Source organism: Erinaceus europaeus, chromosome 18 (genome assembly GCF_950295315.1).
Source record: "Erinaceus europaeus chromosome 18, mEriEur2.1, whole genome shotgun sequence".
Lineage (NCBI taxonomy): Eukaryota > Metazoa > Chordata > Mammalia > Eulipotyphla > Erinaceidae > Erinaceus > Erinaceus europaeus.
In genome coordinates this window covers 18,287,353-18,310,486 of record NC_080179.1, presented here as the reverse complement: position 1 = coordinate 18,310,486, position 23,134 = coordinate 18,287,353, and the positions used below count along the sequence as shown (strand labels likewise).

Here is a 23,134-nt window from a genome sequence, read left to right as displayed (position 1 = left end):
CTATCCAACAATGACGACATCAGTAACAACAACAGTAACTACAACAACAGTCAAAAACAACAAGGCCGCACGTGGCGCAAAGAGCAGGGACCGGCGTAAGGATCCCGGTTTAAGCCCCCGGCTCCCCACCTGCAGGGGAGTCGCTTCACGGGCGGTGAAGCAGGTCTGCAGGTGTCTATCTTTCTCTCCCCTCTCTGTCTTCCCCTCCTCTCTCCATTTCTCTCTGTCCTATCCAACAACAAAGCAACGTCAACAATGGCAATAATAACCGCAACGAGGCTGCAACAACTAGGGCAACAAAAAGGGGGGGGAAATGGCCTCCAGGAGCAGTGGATTCATGGTGCAGGCACCGAGCCCAGCAATAACCCTGGAGGAAAAAAAAAAAAAAAACAAGGGCAACAAAAGGGAAAATAAGTAAGTATATATAAAAAAAATATTTTTAAAGGGGGTTCTGTGTACTAGCCCCCTGTGTGGGTTAGTCAGCAAGCTGTCTGACCTTGTCCTGCCAGCTCAGTCTGGTTTATGCATATTGGAAGTAGCCTACTGTCATCATCAAAAGTTATCATTCAACCCTCACCTTCTCTAAAGGTCTATTAGGTGATAGTTTAATTTAAATCCCACCTATTTTCTGCAAGGATTCGAAGCTGCTTTTCCTAAAAGCTATAACCCTGCTCCAATTAGAAGTAAGACAGTCCTGTCTACTGTTGTGGGTTTTGGGCTACCCAGAGTAGAACGATGCATCACCTACTGTCAGTTTCCTAAGATGTCCCTAACAAATCATCACCAGTTGAGTGGCTTAAATAACAGAATGAGTTATCCCAGAGTTCTGAAGTTAGAAGTCCAAAAAGGAAGTGATACAGGGATGCTTCTTTCTTAGGACCATGAAGAGAATATGTTCTGTGGTTGTCAGTTTCTGGTGGTTTATTGACCATCTTTGGTGATCCTTGATTTTTATATGCTTTAGTACAGCCTTTGCTTTGTTCATACTCTGTTCTTCTTTTGTCTGTTCACATGTTCTTTTTTTCTGTGATCTGTGGTTTACAAGCTGCCAACATCGAACTTTTTAAAATAATTGATGCTAACTGCTCTGTCTCTCAGAATAATGGGTTAATATTGTAAGCATTTTGAGCTCCATAAAAGAACATTGCTCATGAAAGTGGTTGAAAGATGAATCTTACAAACTCTGTGGTAGTAATCCATTGATCCATTTCCATTACATTTGTGATATGCCCAAGGGAAAACTATCATCTTTGCTATTATATGGCTCTTAAATGTATTTTACCACTCAGTTACTCCTCATTTGACCTCTTCACTCCAGTTTCTCATTTTATAAGCACATAATCTGAGGTATTTTTATGTAGCAAACTCATTGGGAAGTAGGATATTTTGAAATCCCAGGCCTCTATGTTCAGTTCAATATTTATTTTAAATGTCTTGCTGCACAGGCACTAAACTGGAAGTTGGTAGTAGCTAATGTGAGCAAGACATTGCTCCTCTCTTCTCAGGAATTTTATAACCTACTAGAAGACACTAAGGAATGTGCAAGTAACTGGGAAGGAAGACAGTATAGTCAGTTTTTCAGGAGCACTGGCCAACTGAGAAGACCAGGAAAAGTGTCATAGAGATTACTATCTTTAAAGTGTCCCTGTAAGGCTGGGAAGATACCAGAATTGTTATGCAAAGACACTTTCTTTTTTATCATGTTATATATTTTTTAATTTTTTAAAATTTCTTTATTGGGGAATTAATGTTTTACATTCAACAGTAAATACAATAGTTTGTACATGCATAACATTTCCCAGTTTTCCATGTAACAATACAACCCCCACTAGGTCCTCTGTCATCCTTTTTGGACCTGTACTCTCCCCCCACCCACCCCAGAGTCTTTTACTTTGGTGCAATACACCAATTCCAGTTCAGGTTCTACTTGTGTTTTCTCTTCTGATCTTGTTTTTCAATTTCTGCCTTAGAGTGAGATCATCCCATATTCATCCTTCTGTTTCTGACCTATTTCACTTAACATGAATTTTTCAAGGTTCATCCAAGATGAGCTGAAAACGATGAAGTCACCATTTTTAATAGCTAAGTAGTGTTCCATTGTGTATATATACCACAACTTGCTCAGCCACTCTCATCTGTTGTTGGACACCTGGGTTGCTTCCAGGTTTTGGCTATTACAAATTGTGCTGCTAAGAACATATGTGTACACAGATCTTTTTGGATGGGTGTGTTGGGTTCCTTAGGATATATCCCCAGGAGAGGAATTGCAGGATTATAGGGTGGGTCCATTTCTAGCCGCAAAGAAACTTTCATATCTGAAGCTCGAAAGTCCCAGGTTCAGTCCCCAGTACCACCACAAATAAGAGCTGAGTGGTACTGTGGAAGAGAAGGGGGAGGGGGAGGGGGAGAGGGAAAAAGAGAGAATAAGATGGAAGAGAGAAAGAAGAAGAAAAGAAAATCCCACTAGTAGTAAGACTGGTGGCCTATAATAGGAGATTAGATACAAAGCTTTTCGTATGGAGGGACATTATTATTCCCATAGGTATGAACAAGACAGAATATGCAATCTGGTTTTGCTAGATTATTGTATGATACATAGAAAAAATGAAGTGAGGTCTAAGAATCTGGGGTACAGATCCTGGAGGATTTTAACTGCAACGTGAAACATTGAGGAATGGTTAAAAGTACCGAGTAAGGGAAATATGCTAAGGACTTTATTTGAGTGAGGAAACTTTTTGAAGAGTATTTACAGGGGACTGCTTACTGTCAATGTGCAGATCTAATCACAACGAAATCAAATTCTTGAGACCCAGGTGAGTCAGGAAAAGTAAAACCAATTCCCCCCTCTGACTTAGCAGTGCCCAGGCTGGGTGACTGCCTAGCACAAGAAACTGTGTCTTCTCTATAGTGACTGTTTACTGAGAAGTCTGGCTCTAGTGCATTAAAGACTATGGCATCTAAGGAAAGATCTCTTAAGATCTTTACCACCCACGAAGAGCAATTATAAACTTTCCTTTAGAGTTGCCTGTAAGAGAGGTAGGGACTGAATTATTTATTCTTGAGGAAGAAAGAAGAGGAGGAGGAGGGAGGGGGAAGGGAGGGGGAGGAGGAAGAGAAGGAAAAGAAGAAGAAGAGGAAGAGGAAGAAGACAAAGAGGATGAGGAGGGGAGGGAGAGGGGAAAGGAGGAGGAGAAGGAGGAGAAAAGGAAGAAGGAGAAGTCTAGAAATCAGTATATTCTGTTGCTGACCAATAGGATATGATTCCTAACCTATTTTTGATGTTAGAAGTAGGCTAACATAATAAGTGAGCATCAAACTTAATTCCTTGCCATTTTTCTGATTTTTTTTTCTTAGCAAGTAATTTTCATGGCATGGAGATGAAGAACAAATCAGTGTTCATGATGGACACTAAAAGCACAATCCTAGTGCAAGCCCGTGAAACTCATGAATGCACTGCAGTGAGAACAGTGGCATCTGTGGGTGCAGTGACCGTGCACCTCGCTTACGGCATAGAAAGGGGCACCCTTAGGTTCCACAATACACACTCTGAATTTGCCAAAGTTCTATGTTCTGCCTCGGGTCTAATAGTTTCTCAAATTTTCACTTCTGTTGACCAGCATTATTCATTAAGTAACTTGAGAAACTTTCCTAGAATACGATTTCTGAAAATTCTGAGGGCCAATGAGGCGGCTCAGCAGTAGAATGTGTTTTACAGGCATGAGGTCTCAAGTTGAATTCACAGCACTGTATTTTCAAAAGAAAATCGGTAGCTGGAGATATGGCCCATCAGATTCAGGGCTTGTGTGTGGGAGGTTCCAGATTTTGATTCCTGGCACTGTATATGCTGGAGCAATAATGTTTTGCTCGCTCATAAAATAAATAAATGTTAAGTGAAAAAGAAAAACCATGACTTTTAAATTAGTTCTCATGAGTTAGAGTAGATGAGTGGGGGACAAGGAAGCCATATTGAAATGTGGGTACAGGGGCGGGTTAAACACACAGTGGGTTAAGCGCATATGGCACCAAGCGCAAGGACCCGAGCAAGAATCCCAGTTTGAGCCCCCGGCTCCCCACCTGCAAGGTGGTCGCTTCACAAGCAGTGAAGCAGGTCTGCAGGTGTCTATCTTTTTCTCCCCCTCTCTGTCTTCCCCTCCTCTCTCCATTTCTGTTGGTCCTATCCAACAACAATGACAGCAATGACAACAATAATAAAAACAGCAATAACGATAAACAAGGGCAACAAAAGGAAAAAAAAATGGCCTTCAGGAGCAGTGGATTCATAGTGCAGGCACTGAGCCCCAGTGATAACACTGGAGGCAAAAAGAAATGTGGGTACTAGGTATTTACTGTGCTGAGTAACCATCTCCCTACCCAACCTCAAGTCTTTCCTTTAGCAACATTTAAAATATTATATAGAACCAGTGTCCTAGGAGCATAATAAATAAGCTTTGCCAACTGTATCCTCAATTAATATCTAAAACATATAAAGATAGCCCTGGATGGTAAGTTCAGTCAAGTCAAAGTTCAATTACATTTAGAGGGAAATGTTCAACCCAACTCTATCTGGTACCTTTTCTGATTCTCCTTTGACCCATTCTAGCAAAGTTGAAATGACTGGAAATACTGAATAATGACAAGATGACAACTTGGAACTACACTCGTCACATATTTAAATAAGCATAATGGCATTATGGGATATAACAGCTATTAGCCAACCTTTGCTTACTTACCTACAAAAAGATTCAAATATAGAACATTCACATTTCCTGTCTCCTGTAGAACTTTTGTTTTACTTTAGTTGTTGACCACTATCTTTTTGTTTCTTTCTCCAGGGTTATTGCCGGGGTTCAGTGCCTGCACTACTGCTCCTGGAGGCCATTTTTCCCATTTTGTTACCCTTATTGTAAATGTTATTGTTGTGATAGCTGTTGTTGTTGGATAGGACAGAGAGAAATGGAGAGAGATGGGGAAGACAGAGAGGAGGAGAAAAAGATAGACACCTGCAGACCTGCTTCACCACTTGCAAAGCAACCCCCCCTCAGGTGGGGAGCTAGGGGCTCAAACCGGGATCCTTACGCCGCACTTTGTGCCATATGCACTTAACCCACTGCACTGCAGCCCAGTTCCCAACCACTGTCTTTATCCTGTTTATTTTTCCATCTTAAGCTCTAAATTATTATTTTATATGCAATACTTCTATATACAGTAAAACCACAATAGCGTAAGCCACTGGCCAAGGGGGTCCTTCAGTGGTGCGTCTGGTTAAGTGCACACATCACTATGCACAAAGACCCAGCTTCAAGCCCCCATTCTCCATTTGCGAAAGGGAAGCTTCATGAGCAGTGAAGCAGTTCTGCAGGTGTCTTTCTCTCTTCCACTCTATCTTCCCCTCCCTTTCCATTTCTTCCTGCGGGTTCTGATGACTGTGTTACAATGCACTGTGTTTTTATGCCAAATATCTGACTATGCCCAGCCCTGGTGGACCAATATCCTTTTGTTGTCCTATTTAGTAAAAATAGAAAGAAAAAGTGAAAAATGAAGAAAAGAAAGAAATATGATAACCAACAGGAGCAGTGGATTTGTAGTACTGGCACCTTGCCACAGTAATAACCCTGGTGGTGATTTAAAAAAAAAAAAAAGCCACTGACCAAAAACAAATGAATCAATATTCTTATTTTCCTAAAGATGTCATGCGCCAGGTGGCGGCGCAGCAGGTTAAGCACACATGGCGTCAAGCGTAAGGACCTGAGCAAGGATCCCAGTTCAAGCCCCCCGGCTCCCCACCTGCAGAGGGCTCACTTCATAGGTGGTGAAGCAGGTCTGTAGATGTCGATCTTTCTCTCGCCCTCACTGTCTTCCCCTCCTCTCTCGATTTCTCTCTGTCCTATCAAACAACAATAACAGCAATGACAAAAATAATAAAAACAACAGCAACAATAAACAACAAGGGCGACAAAAGGGGAAAATAGCCTCCAGGAGCAGTAGTACAGGCACCGAGTCCCAGTGATAACCCTGGAGGCAAAATATAAAAAAATTAAAAATTTAAAAATTTCTGCAAAACCTTAACTTTTTTGCCCTGATTTTTTTTTCTTCCTACAGATTCCATTTTAAATGACTTTGTTATGATGCACTGTGTTTTTATGCCAAATACCCAGCTTTGCCCAGCCCTAGTGGCCCAATATCCTTTTGTTATGAAAAATCTCTGTTCCCTTGAAGATGGCCCCCTTATATGTTGCCACTCTGTCGTCTCGTTCCCTGAAGGTAAGTCATGCCCAAGCAGAGTTGTGCTCTCCATCCTTGTCATTAGCAGTTCTCCGGGCGTAGACTGCAGACTCTCCTCAGCACAGCTTTGTCATGCCTCAGGTAAGGATTTCTTTACCTCTGTAGGGAAAAGTGAGCCACATTACCTCAGGAAGGTAATGATGGAGAGAAATATGCAAACCTGGGAGGTAGGCGAGAGAAGGGTATGGAGGATAACGCTATTAGTGGGTATTAGTCGGGGCTGGGCAGTGATGCACCTGCTTCAGTGCACATTTCACCAAGCACGGGGACCTGAATTCACACCTCCAGTCTCCACGTGCAGGCAGAAACTTCACAAGCAGTGAAATAGTGCTGCAGATCTCTCTCTCACTCTCTCACTCTCTCTTCCTCTCTCTCCCCTTTCCTTCTCAACTTCTCTCTGTCCTATCAAGTTAAATAGAATCACACACACACACACACACACACACACACACACACACACACACACACACACACACACACACACACACACACACACAGATAGTTTCCTGACTTTGGAGACAGACTTTGCAGGATACCTGGCAAGATGGACTATGGTCAGCTTGTGTTCTTCCTCCAGCTACACTAGATGATTATGGGGGAGCTTTTCTTTCTGTCTTCCCAGTCTTACCTTCTTCTCTAGCTACTTTAATGTATGTATTCCTCTGTTGCTGTTTTTATTACCATGTTGACTTAGTTCAAAGATGCAAATCTTGGCATTCTTTTGTTTTTTATATTTACCTCCAGGGTTATCACTGGAGGGGCTTGGTGCCTGCACTACAAATCCACTGCTCCTGGAGGCTTTTTTTTTTTTTTTTGCCCTTTTGTTGCCCTTGTTATTTATTATTGCTGTTATGATTGTTATTGATGTCATTGTTGTTGGATAGGACAGAGAGAAATTGAGAGAGGAGGGGAAGACAGAGGAGGAGAGAAAGATAGACACCTGCAGATTTGCTTCACCACCTGTGAAGCGACTCCCCTGCAGGTGGGGAACCGAGGGCTCCAACCGGAATCCTTGAGCTGGTCCTTGTGCTTCAAGCTACGTGCACTTAACCTGCTGCGCCACCGCCCAGCCCCCAGCATTCTTTTTAAAATTAATTTGTTGATTAGTGCATGAATTAGAGCATCACTTAAGCACATGTGTTGTTGGAGGTTAGACACGAGACCTCATAGTTGAGTGTCCAACACTTTATCCACTACACCACCTCCCAGACCTTTCAAAACTTAAAATTCTAGTGGCATCTTTTCCATAGTCTGTGAATGCACTATTTCTGTCACAGAGGAAGGAGAATTCAGAAGACAATGGAATTTTGAAAGTGAGCACTATTAGTCAGTCATACCTTCAAATTTAGAGGGCATGTGAAAGGACATTTTCCAGTTCTGCTTCATTTTTAAAGCAATAGCATTGGTGGTATAGTGGTGAGCATAGCTGCCTTCCATTTTTAAAGCAATAAAAATTTAGCCCTCCCCCAAAAAAACTTTGATATTTTTAAGCAGTTAAAAAATGTTTAAAATATTTTGAGCAGGAAAATGACTCTTTTTCTCTGAGCTTTTGATCAACGTTGACATGTTTTTCTTTTGTGAAATTAGAATTGCCTTCCCTGATTCTCATTTCCTTGTTCACCCATAATACTTTTGGAAGTCCATCGAATGTGAGGATAGGAGGTTTGAGACAAATGTGGTTTTCAGAGAGCTACAAGAGTAAGATTTGGGTGTTTATTTGCCTGGAAACCGTCTGTCCTAGTAATGACATTTCAATGAGACTTACAAACCTATTCTTTCTGGCTGAAATTCAGTCTTTTCCATGTTAAAGTAGCACACTCAAAATTTCCCTGTATTCTTTAAGTTCTATTTGTGGTGATCATTCTTAGACATTTGAGTCTCTGGAAGGAAAAATAAAACCATTATTGAGTTTAGTTATTTTTTTTTTAATTTCATCAGTTAACATGTTGGTAAGATTAAGGCAAAGCAAACTAAAACAAGATTGGGAGTGTATAGTGTCAGTCACATTTTTGAGATTATTGGAGAAATGCTGTCCTACAGGCTGTTGGCATCATAGGTGTACAGAATTATGTCTCCCCATTACAGTTGTCAACACGCCAGACCCTCTCCTAAGTTGGGGTCTTCCTTCACCATAAATCCCTGGGTCTACACCTCTCTTCCAACTCCCTCCCACCTCTCGTCTTTAGTGTCCTTGTGTCTACTACAAAGGATGTTTAATTTCTTTGCTTTTTAAACCCCTAAAATTACATCATCTTTGTAATCCAAAGTCCCAAACACTATTGTGTGTGTGTGTGTGTGTTCACATTCTGATTTCTTCACTTGTTCTCCTTTAGAGTTAGTTGAGGACATTCATTTCACTGACCTCTGTTTATAAAATAAAGTTCCTAGGAAGTCTATGTCATGCTCAGATAAGGAGGTGTGGGGGTAGTGAAAAGGTGTTGGGTAAGGTAGGGAGATAAGAAAGTGAACAAAAGAATCAAGAGAGGTCTATAGTAGCCTATTCTAATTCTATACCCAGCAGACGTAATCCAGCTGGCTGGATCCCTATGTCATGCCCTCAAACCACCTCCTTCATACTAGTCCCTGTGAGGATTTGTATTCTCTTTATTGTCATATTTGGAGTCAATTCCTTGTGTTGGGCAATATTATAAAAACCTTGGCCTATATTACGCTGCTCATCCTTACAGGAGTCTGTTGGATTAGCACTAGCTTTATTTTGTACATGGCATTCAGAAGCTGAAAAAAATAATAATAACTGAAGCTACATGCTCAAGGCAAGAAGTAGAGCCAGCATTTATCAAGGCCCTGAGACTCTAAGCCTAAGTATGTCACTTTATCTCTTTATAACTTATTTCTCTAATAACTTATTCTTTAATTAAAATCCAAGAACTTTTCTTGACAATGTATTACATGGTAATGCTTATCTGTGCTTCAATCAGCTTCAACAAAAATAGGGCTAATTTGTTGAAACCAGTTAAATGACGTGTCCTACAAAAGTGTTTGCAAAGCCCAGTAGCTAACAATCTTGAAATTGGCACTGTGTCTAAAGAGCTGTTTTTTTTTAATGTTAAGTGTTTCATTAACTTAAACTTAATTGGCCACATGTGACTGGTGGCTACCATATTAGGCAGAGTCTATTCCTTAGATATTGAGAGTGCTAGTTTCAAACAAGAAGCATTATCCTATAAAGGTCTATGGGTGAAGGGGGCCAGGTGGAGAGGCCCATCCTGTTATAGACAAATGAACAGAAAGGCCTCGCTCACTGAAGGGTGTGTGTGTGTGTCTGTGTGTGTGTCTGTAAGGGCTTCTATATTATGGTAAAGTGTCAACTTTCACTTCCTTACATAAGCTAATTTTCTTTAGTCCTAAATAGCTTAAACGATAAGCGCAAGGTCCCTCACTAGGATCCTGAATTCCCCCAGCTCCCCACCTTCAGGAGGAAGCTTCACAAGTGTCAAAGCAGGTCTGCACGTCTGCAGGTCTCTGTCTCTCTCTCTTCCTCTCTAGCTCCCCTCTCTCTCAATTTCACTTTGTCCTATCCAATAAAATGGGGGAAAATGGCTGCCAGGAGCAGTGGATTTATAGTGCTGGCACCAAGAGCCACTGATAACCCTGGAGGCAAAACAAAAAACAAACAAACAAACAAACAAAAACAAGGATTAAAGGAATTTATAAGAAGAATATAGAGTCACTCAGAGAAATACTGGTGTCCTAGAAGAGCCTAGATTTGGGGCTGGTGTATTGTACCAAAGCAAAGGTCTCTAGGGAAGGAGAGCAGGAAGGCAACTGTGAGGAGGCTTTAGGGTTCTCATGCATGATGGTGGGGGGGAAAGCCCCAAATTAGCTTTGAGAGTGTTCTACACTCCAAAGCCAAACGTTCAACCCCTGCCCTACAAGTCAGAGCTGATCAGTGCTGTAGTTAAAAGAAATAAAAGGAGTCGGGGGAGGGGGGCGGGCAGGTGGTGGCACAACTGGTTAAGTGCACACATTACAATGTGCAAGGACCCGGGTTCGAACCCCCAGCCCCTACCTGCAGGGGGGAAGCTTCACTACTGGTGATGCAGGGCTGCAGGTGTCTCTCTGTCTCTTTTCTTCTCTATCTCCGTCCAATAGTAAGTAAATAAATATTTTTTTAAAAGAAAAGAAAGTATTTTGCAGATACCTATCAGAAAGATGGGAAATTCTACCCATGTGTCAACAACTTTACTATAAATCGTTACCCCTCCCCCCACACACACAAAGATGAGAGAAAATGGGGGGAAAGAGCCTGGTCTAAGCTTAGAGATAAGTCTTAGTGGCAGCACCTAAAGACCCTGATTTGGGTATAAATTGACTCCAAGCATGCTGGGTCTTCATTTCTTTCCCACATCCCTGTGGTTGGTTTAGTTCACCTCACTGACTACATTTTGGTCAAAGGAAGGCAAGGCACAATACTGGACATAGACTAACGGCAAAGGAAAACTGAGGTGGGGAGACATGATAAGCAGGTACAGACAAGAGATATAATAAAGGAAGATATAATACTGAAAAAGTGGCCTAACTCCCATGTTGTTAATAAGAGATACAGACAGATGAAAATACTTGGAACATGCTCAATGAAAGCATTCACTTAAAGTGAGGTACTTTGGCTGAGTATTTTTCTTTCTTTTAAAATTTTTTTATTATCTTTATCTATTTGATAGAGACAGCCATAAATCGAGAGGGAAGGGAGTGATAGAGAGACACCTGCTGACCTGTTTGCTTCACCACTCACAAAGCTTTCCCCCTGCATACGGGGTCTGGGGGCTCAAACCCAGATCCCTGCGTGTTGTAACACATGCACTCAACCAGGTGTGCCACCACCCAGCCCCCTGAGTATTTTTCAAGAAACTCCTAACTGTGATTTTTCATAGTATCCCTATGATGAAGTCAGTATTCTTACTACTATTTTTCCAAATCAATAAACTAGAATAATGAAAACCTATGATTTGTTCAGAGAAAGGTAATTACTACTACAGAAAAGACTTGAGCCCTGAGTCACTGACACCTATTTCTGTTCTTAATCCACATTGTATGTCTCCACCAATTTTTCTTTTAGCACAGAGGAAGATGATAAACTGTTTAGCATTAATATTTCAGTTCTTTTATGTGCTAATGAGACATTATTCACTAGATATTCCTGGTACATGATTTGACCTGATGAATACAAGTACTTTATAATGAGTTTTTAAAAATTATATTTGTTCAGTTTCTATACTTTTCAAGTCTAATTTCTTTGATCTTTTTTTAAAAATCTACACTTAAAATTCAGTGCAAGTTTCATTAACCTTTAAAAGGGAATTTAAAACCACCTACAACGCTACCAAAAATTGTTTGGTTTTTTTTTTTTTTTTTGGTATATATCCTTCTAGTCTTTTTTTCTACACATAGATACATAATTTTCAGTACACAATAAAAGTTAAGCTACGAATAATTTTTTAAATATTTATTTACTTCATTTTGCTGCCCTTGTTTTACTGTTGTAGTCATTATTGTTTTTGTCATTGTTGGATAAAACAGAGAGAAATTGAGAGAGGAAGGAAGGAAAGAGAAGGGGGCGAGAAAGATAGACACCTGCAGACCTGCTTCATCCGCTTGTGAAGCGACTCCCCTGCAGGTGGGGAGCCGGGGGCTCGAACCAGGATCCTTAAGCCGGTCCTTTCGCTTTTCGCCATGTGCACTTAACCCACTGCGCTACTGCCCAACTCCCCGCTACGAATAATTTTGTATAAGCTTTGTTACTAGATGCTATTCTGTGAATATCATTCTCTGACACAGAGAACATTATTTTCTGTGAATATCATTCTCATGTCATTCTCTGTGCTAGTTAGGTTATAGTATCTCTTGTTTTTACCTGCTTATCATCTGTCTCTCCACCTCTGTTTTCCTTTGCCGGTAGTCTCTGTCCAGTAATACACTTTGCTTTCTTTGAACCAAGATGTAGTCAGTGAGGTGAACTAAACCAATTACAGGGATGTGGGAAGGTGAGATTATGTTCCATACTGTTTTCTGGGCTTTGTTAGGTTTGTTTGTTTGTTTGTTTTGCTTTTCTTTGCAGAGGAGGGGGCTCACACATTTTCAATTTCTCCACTTCTGGTCTACTTTTTTTTTTTTTAGAGAGAGAAAGAGATAGAAAACATGCTTCTCCCGACCCCTCTCTACATATGAAGAAAAAAAAAGGACTGGTATAATATTTAATTCATTTTTCCATGTTAGAAGAGAGAAATCAAGGTCCAAGTAACTAAGTTTCTGCAGATGCTGGCAGATGTTTCAAGAAACTATGTTATTCTGGCTGCAGTGACTTAGTTGACTTCCCAGTATCAGTGCTATCTCACCTGGTCAGGCTGGTTGTTACAGTCATCAGCTGCTCTTAGCCAGGATTGGTTCGCAAATTGCATGCCCAAGGTAGACTGGGCCAATAGGATACACAGAGAAACATCCTAGAGCTCCTGGATAAACAGCTTTAACATAGAAAAGAGATTATAAGACATTTATAACCCTAATTGCTAATAACGGCCATCCTACACCCTTCTGACAAAACTGAAGTGAGCGGAGAGTCAGGGAAAAAATAGAAATGACTTTGTTACTTAGCTCCTAAAGTTTACCCTGCTACTAGATTGTTATGTTGACAGAGGTAGGTTATTTTTGTTAAGGGTAGATTATTTCTACAGTCAACAGAATCTTAAGTGATAATGACTTGTATTTAAATTTGTAAAATTTAAATGTAGCAATAATTTTGGTTACATAATCTTATTTCATTTGTCTTATATATAAATCATTTTCTATGTGTATGGTAAGGAGATAGCTAGCTAAAACTGCCCTTTTCAGAAACAAAGTAAATACAACATCCTCTTTTAGTGGAAAAGGCTGAATCTCTGTCATTTATTTCTCTGTGAATTGATTTGATATGTTTCTAAGTCAGGTTGGGTTCTCTAAGAGGAACATTTATCAAAATTTGTTTTCCTAGATGACGAAATGTTTACAAAACAGCATCAAGCTCCTATATGACACCAAGTTTTTAGAAACATGCTTTGTTGGGTAGTATGCCAGCTTTCCCCCCCCCCCCCCCCAGCTTCTGTCTCTAATCCTGCTTACGCACTGGTATGCCTGTATGGGATTGGTTGGATCCCACTCAAAGCTGCGGTCTATTTACATAAATCACTTTTACATTTACATAAAGCACCACCCTCCCTCCAGGGCATTGGTGGTTCAGTGGTAGAATTCTCGCCTGCTCCGCCCCCTCTCTTTGTCACACCCTGATTTTCCACCACTCCCTTTTCGCTCCACCCTCTCTATGTCACATCCTGTTTCCACCCTACTTGGAGAGTATAAATACAGCTGTCTTCTGATTAAAGACACTTGGAAATTGCTTTCCGGCTCCAAGAGTTCCAGAGTGTATCTCCTGCAAGTTAGTGCGGCACGAGTTCCTGATCCCTCTCCCACACAGCAGCCTAGATCGGCTCCAGTTGAGTTCTCTCCAACCCAGAGAGCACTTGCTCAGGAAGAAGCACCCTCAGGCTATCCCGGCAATGCTTTAGATTTTTTAAAATTTATTTATTTATAAAAATGGAAACACTGACAAGACCATAGGATAAGAGGGGTACAATTCCCACCATCAGAGCTCCATATCCCATCCCCTCCCCTGATAGTTTTCCTATTCTTTAATTCCATGGGAGTATAGACCAGGGTCACCATGGGGTGCAGAAGGTGGAAGGTCTGGCTTCTGTAATTGCTTCCCCGCTGAACATGGGCATTGACAGGTCTATTCATACTCCCAGCCTGTCTCTCTCTTTCCCTAGTGGGGCAGGGCTCTGAGGAAGTGCAGCTCTAGGACACATTGGTGGGGTCATCTGTCCAGGGAAGTCCGGTTGGCTTCATGGTAGCATCTGGAACCTGGTGGCTGAAAAAGAATTAACATATAAAGCTATACAAATAGTTGATTAATCATGAACCTAAAGACTGGAATATTGCAGATGAAGATTTGGGGTCTCCGTTATGGAAATAGCTACTAGGTCTATTTCAGGTATATTCCAAAGGGCCCATGACTTTATTAGTTTTTGCCTGAGCCTGACATCTGATATGCAGGTGGACCCAGGATATTGTCTGGGGAGATGATGTCATGGCTGAAAAAAGGGCTAGAAGCTGGATGGGGAAGAGAGTAGCTCCCAAATATGGGAAAAGTGTATAAATATTGTTGACTGTAAACCCCATCGATTTGATCTGGGGCCCATATTCAGCATAGGAGCCTATGAAACCTCTATATCCCTGTAGGTCCAAACTTGCATTCTGTGGTCATGTAGGAACATTCCGAGTTGCACCAATTTCAGGACCCATCTTCTTCAGGTGGTAGATAGAGTATGTTATCCCACCCCCCCCTCAGAGGATGGAACATTCTCTACCATTATTAATCCACATTGAGAGCAGGGTCCTATGGGGGTCCCCCAAAAGGGCTCATAGATTTTTAAGGAAAATTATCAGTGTAAATTTTATTGCATCTAGGGCTAAGGAAATCGTTCAGCAGTCTACACAACAAACCTTATTTTTTTACCTGAGACACTGGAGGTTCTACAGTAAGCCAGGACTGAGCAGTGCTCTGTAGGTATATATGTACCATAGATATCCTAGACATATAATCCAGCTGTTACTGTTACAGTCCCTTTTTGGTTTTGAAAAGTGCTTTGCGCCCCACAAAGAATTTTGGTGCCTACTCCCAGAATGGGAGAAATGTTAGAGGAAGATGACCAGAGGGCTCTGAACTCCCAATTCCATCAGGACACGGAGAGAGAAGAGGAAAAAAGGAAGGCCATTCAGAAGTAGTAACGGGTATAGGTATGTCTTGGGAAGAGAAGAAGAACAAAAAAGAAGGAAGGAAGGAAGGAAGAAAAGACAAGACCATAGAAAATGGTAGATAGATAGATATGCGCAACCCATATCTGTGACCTTGGGAGAACTACTGCTGTTTCCAGTGGAGAGAATGGGGACACAAAACTCTGGTGGTGGGAACTGTGTGGATTTATACCCTTGTTACATCATAATTTTGCAAATCAATATTAAATCACTAAAAAATTACATAAAATTAAAATTAAATAGTGTTTGACCCAAATTTCAGTGTCAGTACACTTAACTTCTACAGATGAGCCATTTGAGAGTTTATGTACAATAAAGAAGACTTGTTTTGGTGATATGAATATGATGTGCTCTTTGGATAAAAACAATTGTATTATCAGATACTCTATAAAATATTTTATATACATCTTCTCAGCCCTTGTGCGAACATTGTTAGATCAATATTTCTTTAACAATAAGGGCATGAGATTGGACAGTTAAGTGATTTACCCCAAAGTTATATCAGCAGTGACAGAACAAGATTTGAACTCAGGCAGTGTGCTTCATTAGATCTATCTGTTCCGAGGGCTGAACGGTAGTGCAGCGGGTTAAGCACACATGGTGCAAAGTGCAAGGACTGGCGTAAGGATCCCGCTTCGAGCCCCCAGCTCCCCACTTGCAAGGGGGTCACTTCACAAATGGTGAAACAGGTCTATAAGGGGTCTTTCTCTCCCCCTCTCTGTCTTCCCTTCCTCTCTGGATTTCTCTCTCTCCTATCCAACAACATCAGTGGCAACAGTAACAATAATAACAACGAGGGCAACAAAATGGGGGGAAATGGCCAACAATAACCCTGGAGGCAAAAAAAAAAAAGAGCTATTTGTTCCTCTATGACAAAAAGCCTCTGATGGAGTCTGAGAAACAATGATCAAGAACTGAGTGTCCCTATGAAGTCAAAGCTCATAAATGCACACAATCATGGGGACATGGTGTTGGTTGGAATAACATCATGGGATTGAACCCAGAAATGCCAAGTTGAACGGAAAATTCCAAAACCACCCATTTAAGACAGTTTGAGTGGTTTCCAGGGGTTGGCTGATGATAATGCTGACTGCTAACTTTTATGGTGCATTGAATATGGCCCAGATACTGACAAACATGGGTTACCCATATTACCTCATCCTCTTTTTTTATTATCATCTTTATTTTATTTTTGCCTCCAGAGTTATCGCTAGGGCTTGGTGCCAACATTATGAATCCACTGCTCCTGGTGGGCCATTTTTTTCATTTTCATTGGGTAGGACACAGAGAAATAGAGAAGGGAGAGAAAAGAGAGGAAGAGCTATCTGCAGATCTGCTTCACTGCTTGTGAAGCGGCCCCTCTGCAGGTGGGGATCTGGGGGCTCCAACCAGGATTCTTGCGTGGGTGCTTGTGCTTCGTATATGGGCACTTAACCCAGTGAGCCTCAGATAAATAAAGCCCAGTTTATTTATTGGATAGAGACAGAAATCAAGAGGGACGGGGAGATAGATAGTATTACTTCACCACACACAGAGCTTTTCCTCTGCAAATGGGGAGTAGGGACTTGAACCCGAGTCCTTGTACATTGTGACATGTGCAGTCAACCAGCTACGCCACCATCTGGCCCCAATTTTATCTCGTTCTTAATAGGAATCATATGAAGTGCACTGAGGAAGGGACTGAGGCTCTAAATGGTTAATTAACTAACCCCAGGCCCCATAGTTTATCAGTGGAGAAGTCAAGTAGGAGCCTGGATGCTCTAACTCCAAAAGTTGCATCCCCAAGCATTGTAGTGCATCAAGGAGAAACAAAAACAAACAAGCAAAAAAAAAAAAAAAAAAACACCCAGTGTTCAGGACTTCAGGATGTTTTCAAAGGCAAAGAGGCAGTAAAGATAATGGAGTGGGAAACAGTGCGGCGGAGAAAGCAAGAGCTCTGAAGTCAGAGGATCTGTGTTTAAGACCTACCTCTTACAGACCCTTATTACTCAACAATTATCCTTAACCTCTCTGAACTCCTTCTATGTAATAGGGATAATTAAACCTGTCCGACCCACCTCACTAGGTTGATGTGAAGATCAAAAAGGACTGTGTGTGTGAAAGTGCATTGTAATATTGCTAGTAGCATTGTGCCATCGCAAGAATATGGCATAAAAAGTCTGCAAAAGCCTGGTCTAGTCAGTGGGCAGGTGACCCCCAAAGTTTGTTTTCAGCTGCAAGCAGAGATCTTGTATGCAAAGCAGGGTTTTTTAAAAACAACAACATTGAAGAGTATCAGTTTGAATGTTGATAAGTGTTTTATAAATAGCTGCATAATTAGCATGTACTTACTGCAAAAAGTATACATAATATTTTATTCCCTGTTGTAGGCTGTAATGAATCTGCTGCCTCTACATCCTAGGAGGCTTTCACTTACTTTCCCCATGATAATTTTAATACATGGAACCATTATTAGCTGAATTAAGAATAAGTAAATGAGCAGTAAAAAAAAAAAATACAGAAAAATTACAGGTGCCTGTGGTGAGTAAGATAATAACTAGGTAAAAATATATGAAATAATTACAGTGTTTGAACGGCAGAGCCGGCATGAGGAAAATGACTCAATGGAATATTAAACCTGCTGTTGGCGGAGGAAGAGACTGTAGCCTACACTACGGCCGTCCCTTCTTGATTTTCAGCCCTAGTCACTCACAGAAAATAGATTCAGTCTGTCCTTAATTCCATGTACATGATGCCCCGGGAGCTGATCCATTTCGATGAAAATTTAGTTGCTCTGAATGTCTGTGGTTCTGTAGATTAAGTGCTCAGTAACTGAAAGGTTCTGCTGAAAAGGTGTAGCAGTATTTTTTGTTGTTGTTTTTTTGCCTCCGGAGTTATTGCTGGGGCTCAGTGCCTGCACTACAAATCAATTGCTCCTGGAGGCTATTCTTTTTTCCTTTGTTGTTATTGGTGTTATTGCTACTATTGTTGGATAGTACAGAGAGAACTTGAGAGAGGAGGGGAAGACAGAATGGGAAAGAGAAAGACAGACCCCCTACAGATCTGCTTCACCAATTGTGAATTGACACCCCCCCCCCCCAGCAGGTGAGGATCTGGGGGCTGGAACCGTGATCCTTACTCCGGTCCTTGTGCTTTGCATTATGTGCACTTAATCTGGGGTGCTACCACCCAGTCCCTTATATCAGACATTTTAATATCTGTGTAGACTTACTTGGTCTGCCTGGTGACATTGAGTATTCCATGAACTTATTTAGAATATGTCTCTGGTCTGTATGTGACATCTTGACAAGAAGGAAATTCAATTAATTTAGATAAATGGTTCAAAAAGAGCTGTGTTCATTTTTGTATTTATTTTTGAATCTTTTAATTGTGTTCTAGGTGACACTCCAAACAATGTGATTGAACTGTTTGAGGTAAACTGTCAGCAAATATTTGAGGTGTTTAATGTTTTCAAGCATTCAGTCTTTGGTTACAAAATGCAGCGTTCTACATTGAGTTTAAAACATGGTTCCTGCAATTAAGGATTCTGACTTAATTCTCCTGGGTGGTAAGATACCTTGTTACGATAGCAGAGAAGAAGACTTGAGTTATTATGAATGGCCAGGATATTTAAGAATGTTTCATTAGTAGGGATGAAGCACTGATTTCTAAATCAACAGATAAGTAAGATAAGAGAAAACATGGAAACTACAGCAGAGAGGACCTGGTTCAGACATTAGCAAATTCTATGCCCTCTATCAGATATAACAGTTAACTCCTTGTTTTCTGTGTTTTGTTTTCCTTGGGGATTTGGGGGCAGTTGGGAGAGGATATCAATTTCTACATCTCAAATGGCTTTCCTCTGCCAATCAACTTCTTTTTTAAAATTTTTTAAATATTTATTTAGTCCCTTTTGTTGCCCTTGTTCTATTGTTGTAGTTATTATTGCTGCTGTTATTGATGCCGTCGATGTTGGATAGGACGGAGAGAAATGGAGAGAGGAGGGGAAGACAGAGAGGGGATGAGAAAGACGGACACCTGCAGCCCTGCTTCACCGCCTGTGAAGCGACTCCCATGCAGGTGGGAAGCCGGGTACTCAAACCGGGATCCTAAGGCCTGTCCTTGCTTTGCACCACCTGCACTTAATCCGTTTTGCTAGCGCCCTGCCAATCAACTTCTAAATAAGCCAACCCCTAAATAAATAAATTCTAGTACATAATACACATCTCATCCAAAATCACTCATATCAGGCGCTTGCAACAGTAAGGATAAGTAAAGAGAGTACTGAGGAGGGGGATGATAGAATTGAGTTCTTGTCCCAAGAATCCTACTGCTAAATTTAGAAAATCAACCTCCTCCTACCTCAGTTTCTCTAAAATGGTAGAATTTAAGGAGATACAGTCAAAATGCAGCCCAGTGATTCTGAAAATCATCTAAAATTAAAGCAGTGTCAATGATGAATTTGGACACGTAAACAAATATGGCCTTTTAAAAAAATTTATTTATAAAAAGGAAATACTGACAAAAACCATAGGATAACAGGGGTACAACTCCACACAATTCCCACCACCCGATCTCCATATCCCATCCCCTCCCTGATAGCTTCCCTATTCTTTATCCCTCTGGGAATATGGACCCAGGGTCATTATGGGGTGCAGAAGATGAAAGGTCTGGCTTCTGTAATTGTTTCCCCATTGCATTTAAAATAACGGTGCAAGAGATTTTGAAGATCCTCTTATGTGTGACCTATCATGTGCAGAACACAAGGTTTGAGCCCTAACACCACAAGAGAGCAGAGTGGGGCATTGGGGGAGACCCATGGACGGAGGAGTATTTCTGTGGTCTGCCTCTCTCCTTCACTCTCTCTTCCCCCCTCTCTCTCCCTCTTCACTCTCTAAAATAAAACAATAAAAAGCAACAAGGGAGGGACACTTAGTGCTGATATGGTGAATGCACAAGCACTGCATAAGAATAGAAATAAATATTCAGAAAATATATTATCTTGGAAACTTTTAACTAGCCTTTTATCAGCTAATTGTACTCTGTTATCATGGCAATTTTTTTTGTCTCTTTTCCCTATGAATTCAAATAACCATATTGTTTTTTAATTCATTTTTATTTATTATTTAATAGTACAAAGAGAAATTGGGGAGGGAAGTGGAGGTAAAGAGGGAAAGAGAAAGAGAGACAACTGTAGCTCTGCAGGTGGAGACTGAGGGCTCAAACCCTGCTCCTTGAGTGGCAACATGAGCGCTCAACCATGCACTGCCCGCCCCAGCCCCCACTGCCATATTGCTTCTTACCTGAACCCACTTGTCATGTTGTTGAGAGTCATGACCTTATTCAAGATAAGTATTTCATGATAATTCAACAAAACCATTGAAATATTTTGTACTTGATTTTTTTCCTACTAATCTTGTAGCAAAACACATTGGCCAACTACATAGTCAAATAGTAGTCATTAGATGTTAATCGTTTCGGTGGGCAGAGCCAAGATGGTGGCTTGAAGACAACTCCTGACTTTCTCTCTGCAAAGCAGCTGCGTAAAGCCTGGGAATTCCGAGTGAAGGCATGATTTCTAGGCCAGCGGTGGAGGAAGTATATAGGAGGGGTCAAAGTGGAACCAAGGAGGAGAGGCGCAGGTCACATACAGGCTGGTAATGGGCTGGAAAAAAGGACAACACAGATACCAGGTACTGAAAGGAGCTGCTGTGAGTTTGTTTCTCCTTCTGCACTGCCCCCCCCCCCCCCCACACACACACACACACTCCAGAGAGGTAAGGGAACCAGCTACAGATGATAAAAGTGTTTCATATGCATGATACACATTGATAATTCTTTCTGAATTATTCATCCTAGAGAAGAGCTAGCTTTTCTTTAGCCAAAGAAAGTAGTGGTTCCTGGAGTCTGCTAGATGTATTTGAATTTATGAACATTCTATATTTGAAATGTTGCTCTTTTGGAGTTGTACTTGTTCACATTATATTGAGACAAGGAGCTTGGTGAGATATTGTTTTATTCTTTGCTATCTTCAGGGAATATAAGTTTTTCCATCTTCTCACTGCTTTTGTAAGAGTTAAATCTAAAAATCACATAAATCTTCAAAAAAATGGAGAGATTGTTATAGGAATAAACAGCACCTTATCTGTAAGCACTTTGGACATAATCTATCACATATAAGGTCTTCTTTGTGTTCCTGGAGAATCTGACTGTTCAGGAATAAAACGATATGCTGCCTGTGGAGAGGCATAAACTTTGAACAAATCTATGAAGGTATTATCACCCCACCTACATTTCAGCAAATAAACATCTTGAAGGGAAAGGCAAGGCTTTGTGAACAAATCAGTGCTTCCTTTGGCTTTCCCAGAAGCAAAATAATAATAAGAATATTAACTAAATAGCATGAGAAAAGAGAGAAAGTCTCTCCTTTGTATATGAGAGTTTTGCTCCAAGGAAGCTTTTTTTTTTTTTTTCCCAAGGAAGCTTTGAAGTTACTAATGACCCTGGAATAGGTATTCAATATGCTGAATCCACTCTAGAAAGCTTGGAAATTGGGGGCCAGGTGGTGGCGCTGCAGGTGGCGCTGCAGGTAGCGCTGCAGGTGTCTCTGCCTCTCACCCTGTCTCCCACTCCCCTCTCAATTTCGGTTTCTATCCAATAATAAATAATTTTTTTTTAAAAAAGAGAAGTTGAAAATCTAGAAGAAAAAACAAAAAGAAGCCAGAAATACTTTTTCCTACTAGGATCTTTTCCCCAGTTGCAACTATTTTTAATAATTTTGTGAACCCAAGTACTAATATTTGCTCGCTGTGGCCACTGTTTGGAGGCAGGGCAATGTCTGTAATGGAAGGACCCCTGCCTGGATTAGTAAGGCCTGTCATTTACTCACTGAGCAACCTTAGGCAAAGCTCTTCTCTCAGAACCTCAGATTCCTCATCTATAACTATTCCCCCTCCAGATCTGTGAAGATTGTGTGAACACATTGCTTATTACAAATGTAAAGTTCTGTGCACATTTGAAGTGTTTCTGTGTTAACCCTCACAATTGTGTGTTCCAACTTCTGTTGCAGACAAGAGGTGCATTCCCCCAGGAAGAAAAAAAAATTAAGGAGGGGGAGATAGTTCACCTGGTAGAGCCCACACTTTACCACACATAGGGCACTGCCTCAAGCCCCCCCCCCCCCACACTGTGAAGGAGCACCGTTCATATAGGATAGTTAGTGAATGGTGGATCCATGCTAAGGAGCACCGTTCATATAGGATAGTTAGTGAATGGTGGATCCATGCTAAGGAGCACCGTTCATATAGGATAGTTAGTGAATGGTGGATCCATGCTAAGGAGCACCGTTCATATAGGATAGTTAGTGAATGGTGGATCCATGCTAAGGAGCACCGTTCATATAGGATAGTTAGTGAATGGTGGATCCATGCTAAGGAGCACCGTTCATATAGGATAGTTAGTGAATGGTGGATCCATGCTAAGGAGCACCGTTCATATAGGATAGTTAGTGAATGGTGGATCCATGCTAAGGAGCACCGTTCATATAGGATAGTTAGTGAATGGTGGATCCATGCTAAGGAGCACCGTTCATATAGGATAGTTAGTGAATGGTGGATCCATGCTAAGGAGCACCGTTCATATAGGATAGTTAGTGAATGGTGGATCCATGCTAAGGAGCACCGTTCATATAGGATAGTTAGTGAATGGTGGATCCATGCTAAGGAGCACCGTTCATATAGGATAGTTAGTGAATGGTGGATCCATGCTAAGGAGCACCGTTCATATAGGATAGTTAGTGAATGGTGGATCCATGCTAAGGAGCACCGTTCATATAGGATAGTTAGTGAATGGTGGATCCATGCTAAGGAGCACCGTTCATATAGGATAGTTAGTGAATGGTGGATCCATGCTAAGGAGCACCGTTCATATAGGATAGTTAGTGAATGGTGGATCCATGCTAAGGAGCACCGTTCATATAGGATAGTTAGTGAATGGTGGATCCATGCTA

At 41.2% G+C, this 23,134-nt stretch overlaps 1 protein-coding gene across 2 annotated transcripts in view; it reads left to right on the top strand.

Moving 5' to 3' along the window:
* RAPGEF4 (Rap guanine nucleotide exchange factor 4) overlaps nucleotides 1–23,134 on the top strand; it is a 375,319-nt gene that overhangs the window by 298,012 nt on the left and 54,173 nt on the right. For both annotated transcript variants that reach the window (XM_060177704.1, XM_060177705.1), the window contains one exon: nucleotides 6,100–6,178. In XM_060177704.1, coding sequence (XP_060033687.1) covers nucleotides 6,100–6,178 — 79 coding nt within the window. The remainder of the gene's footprint in view (nucleotides 1–6,099; nucleotides 6,179–23,134) is intronic.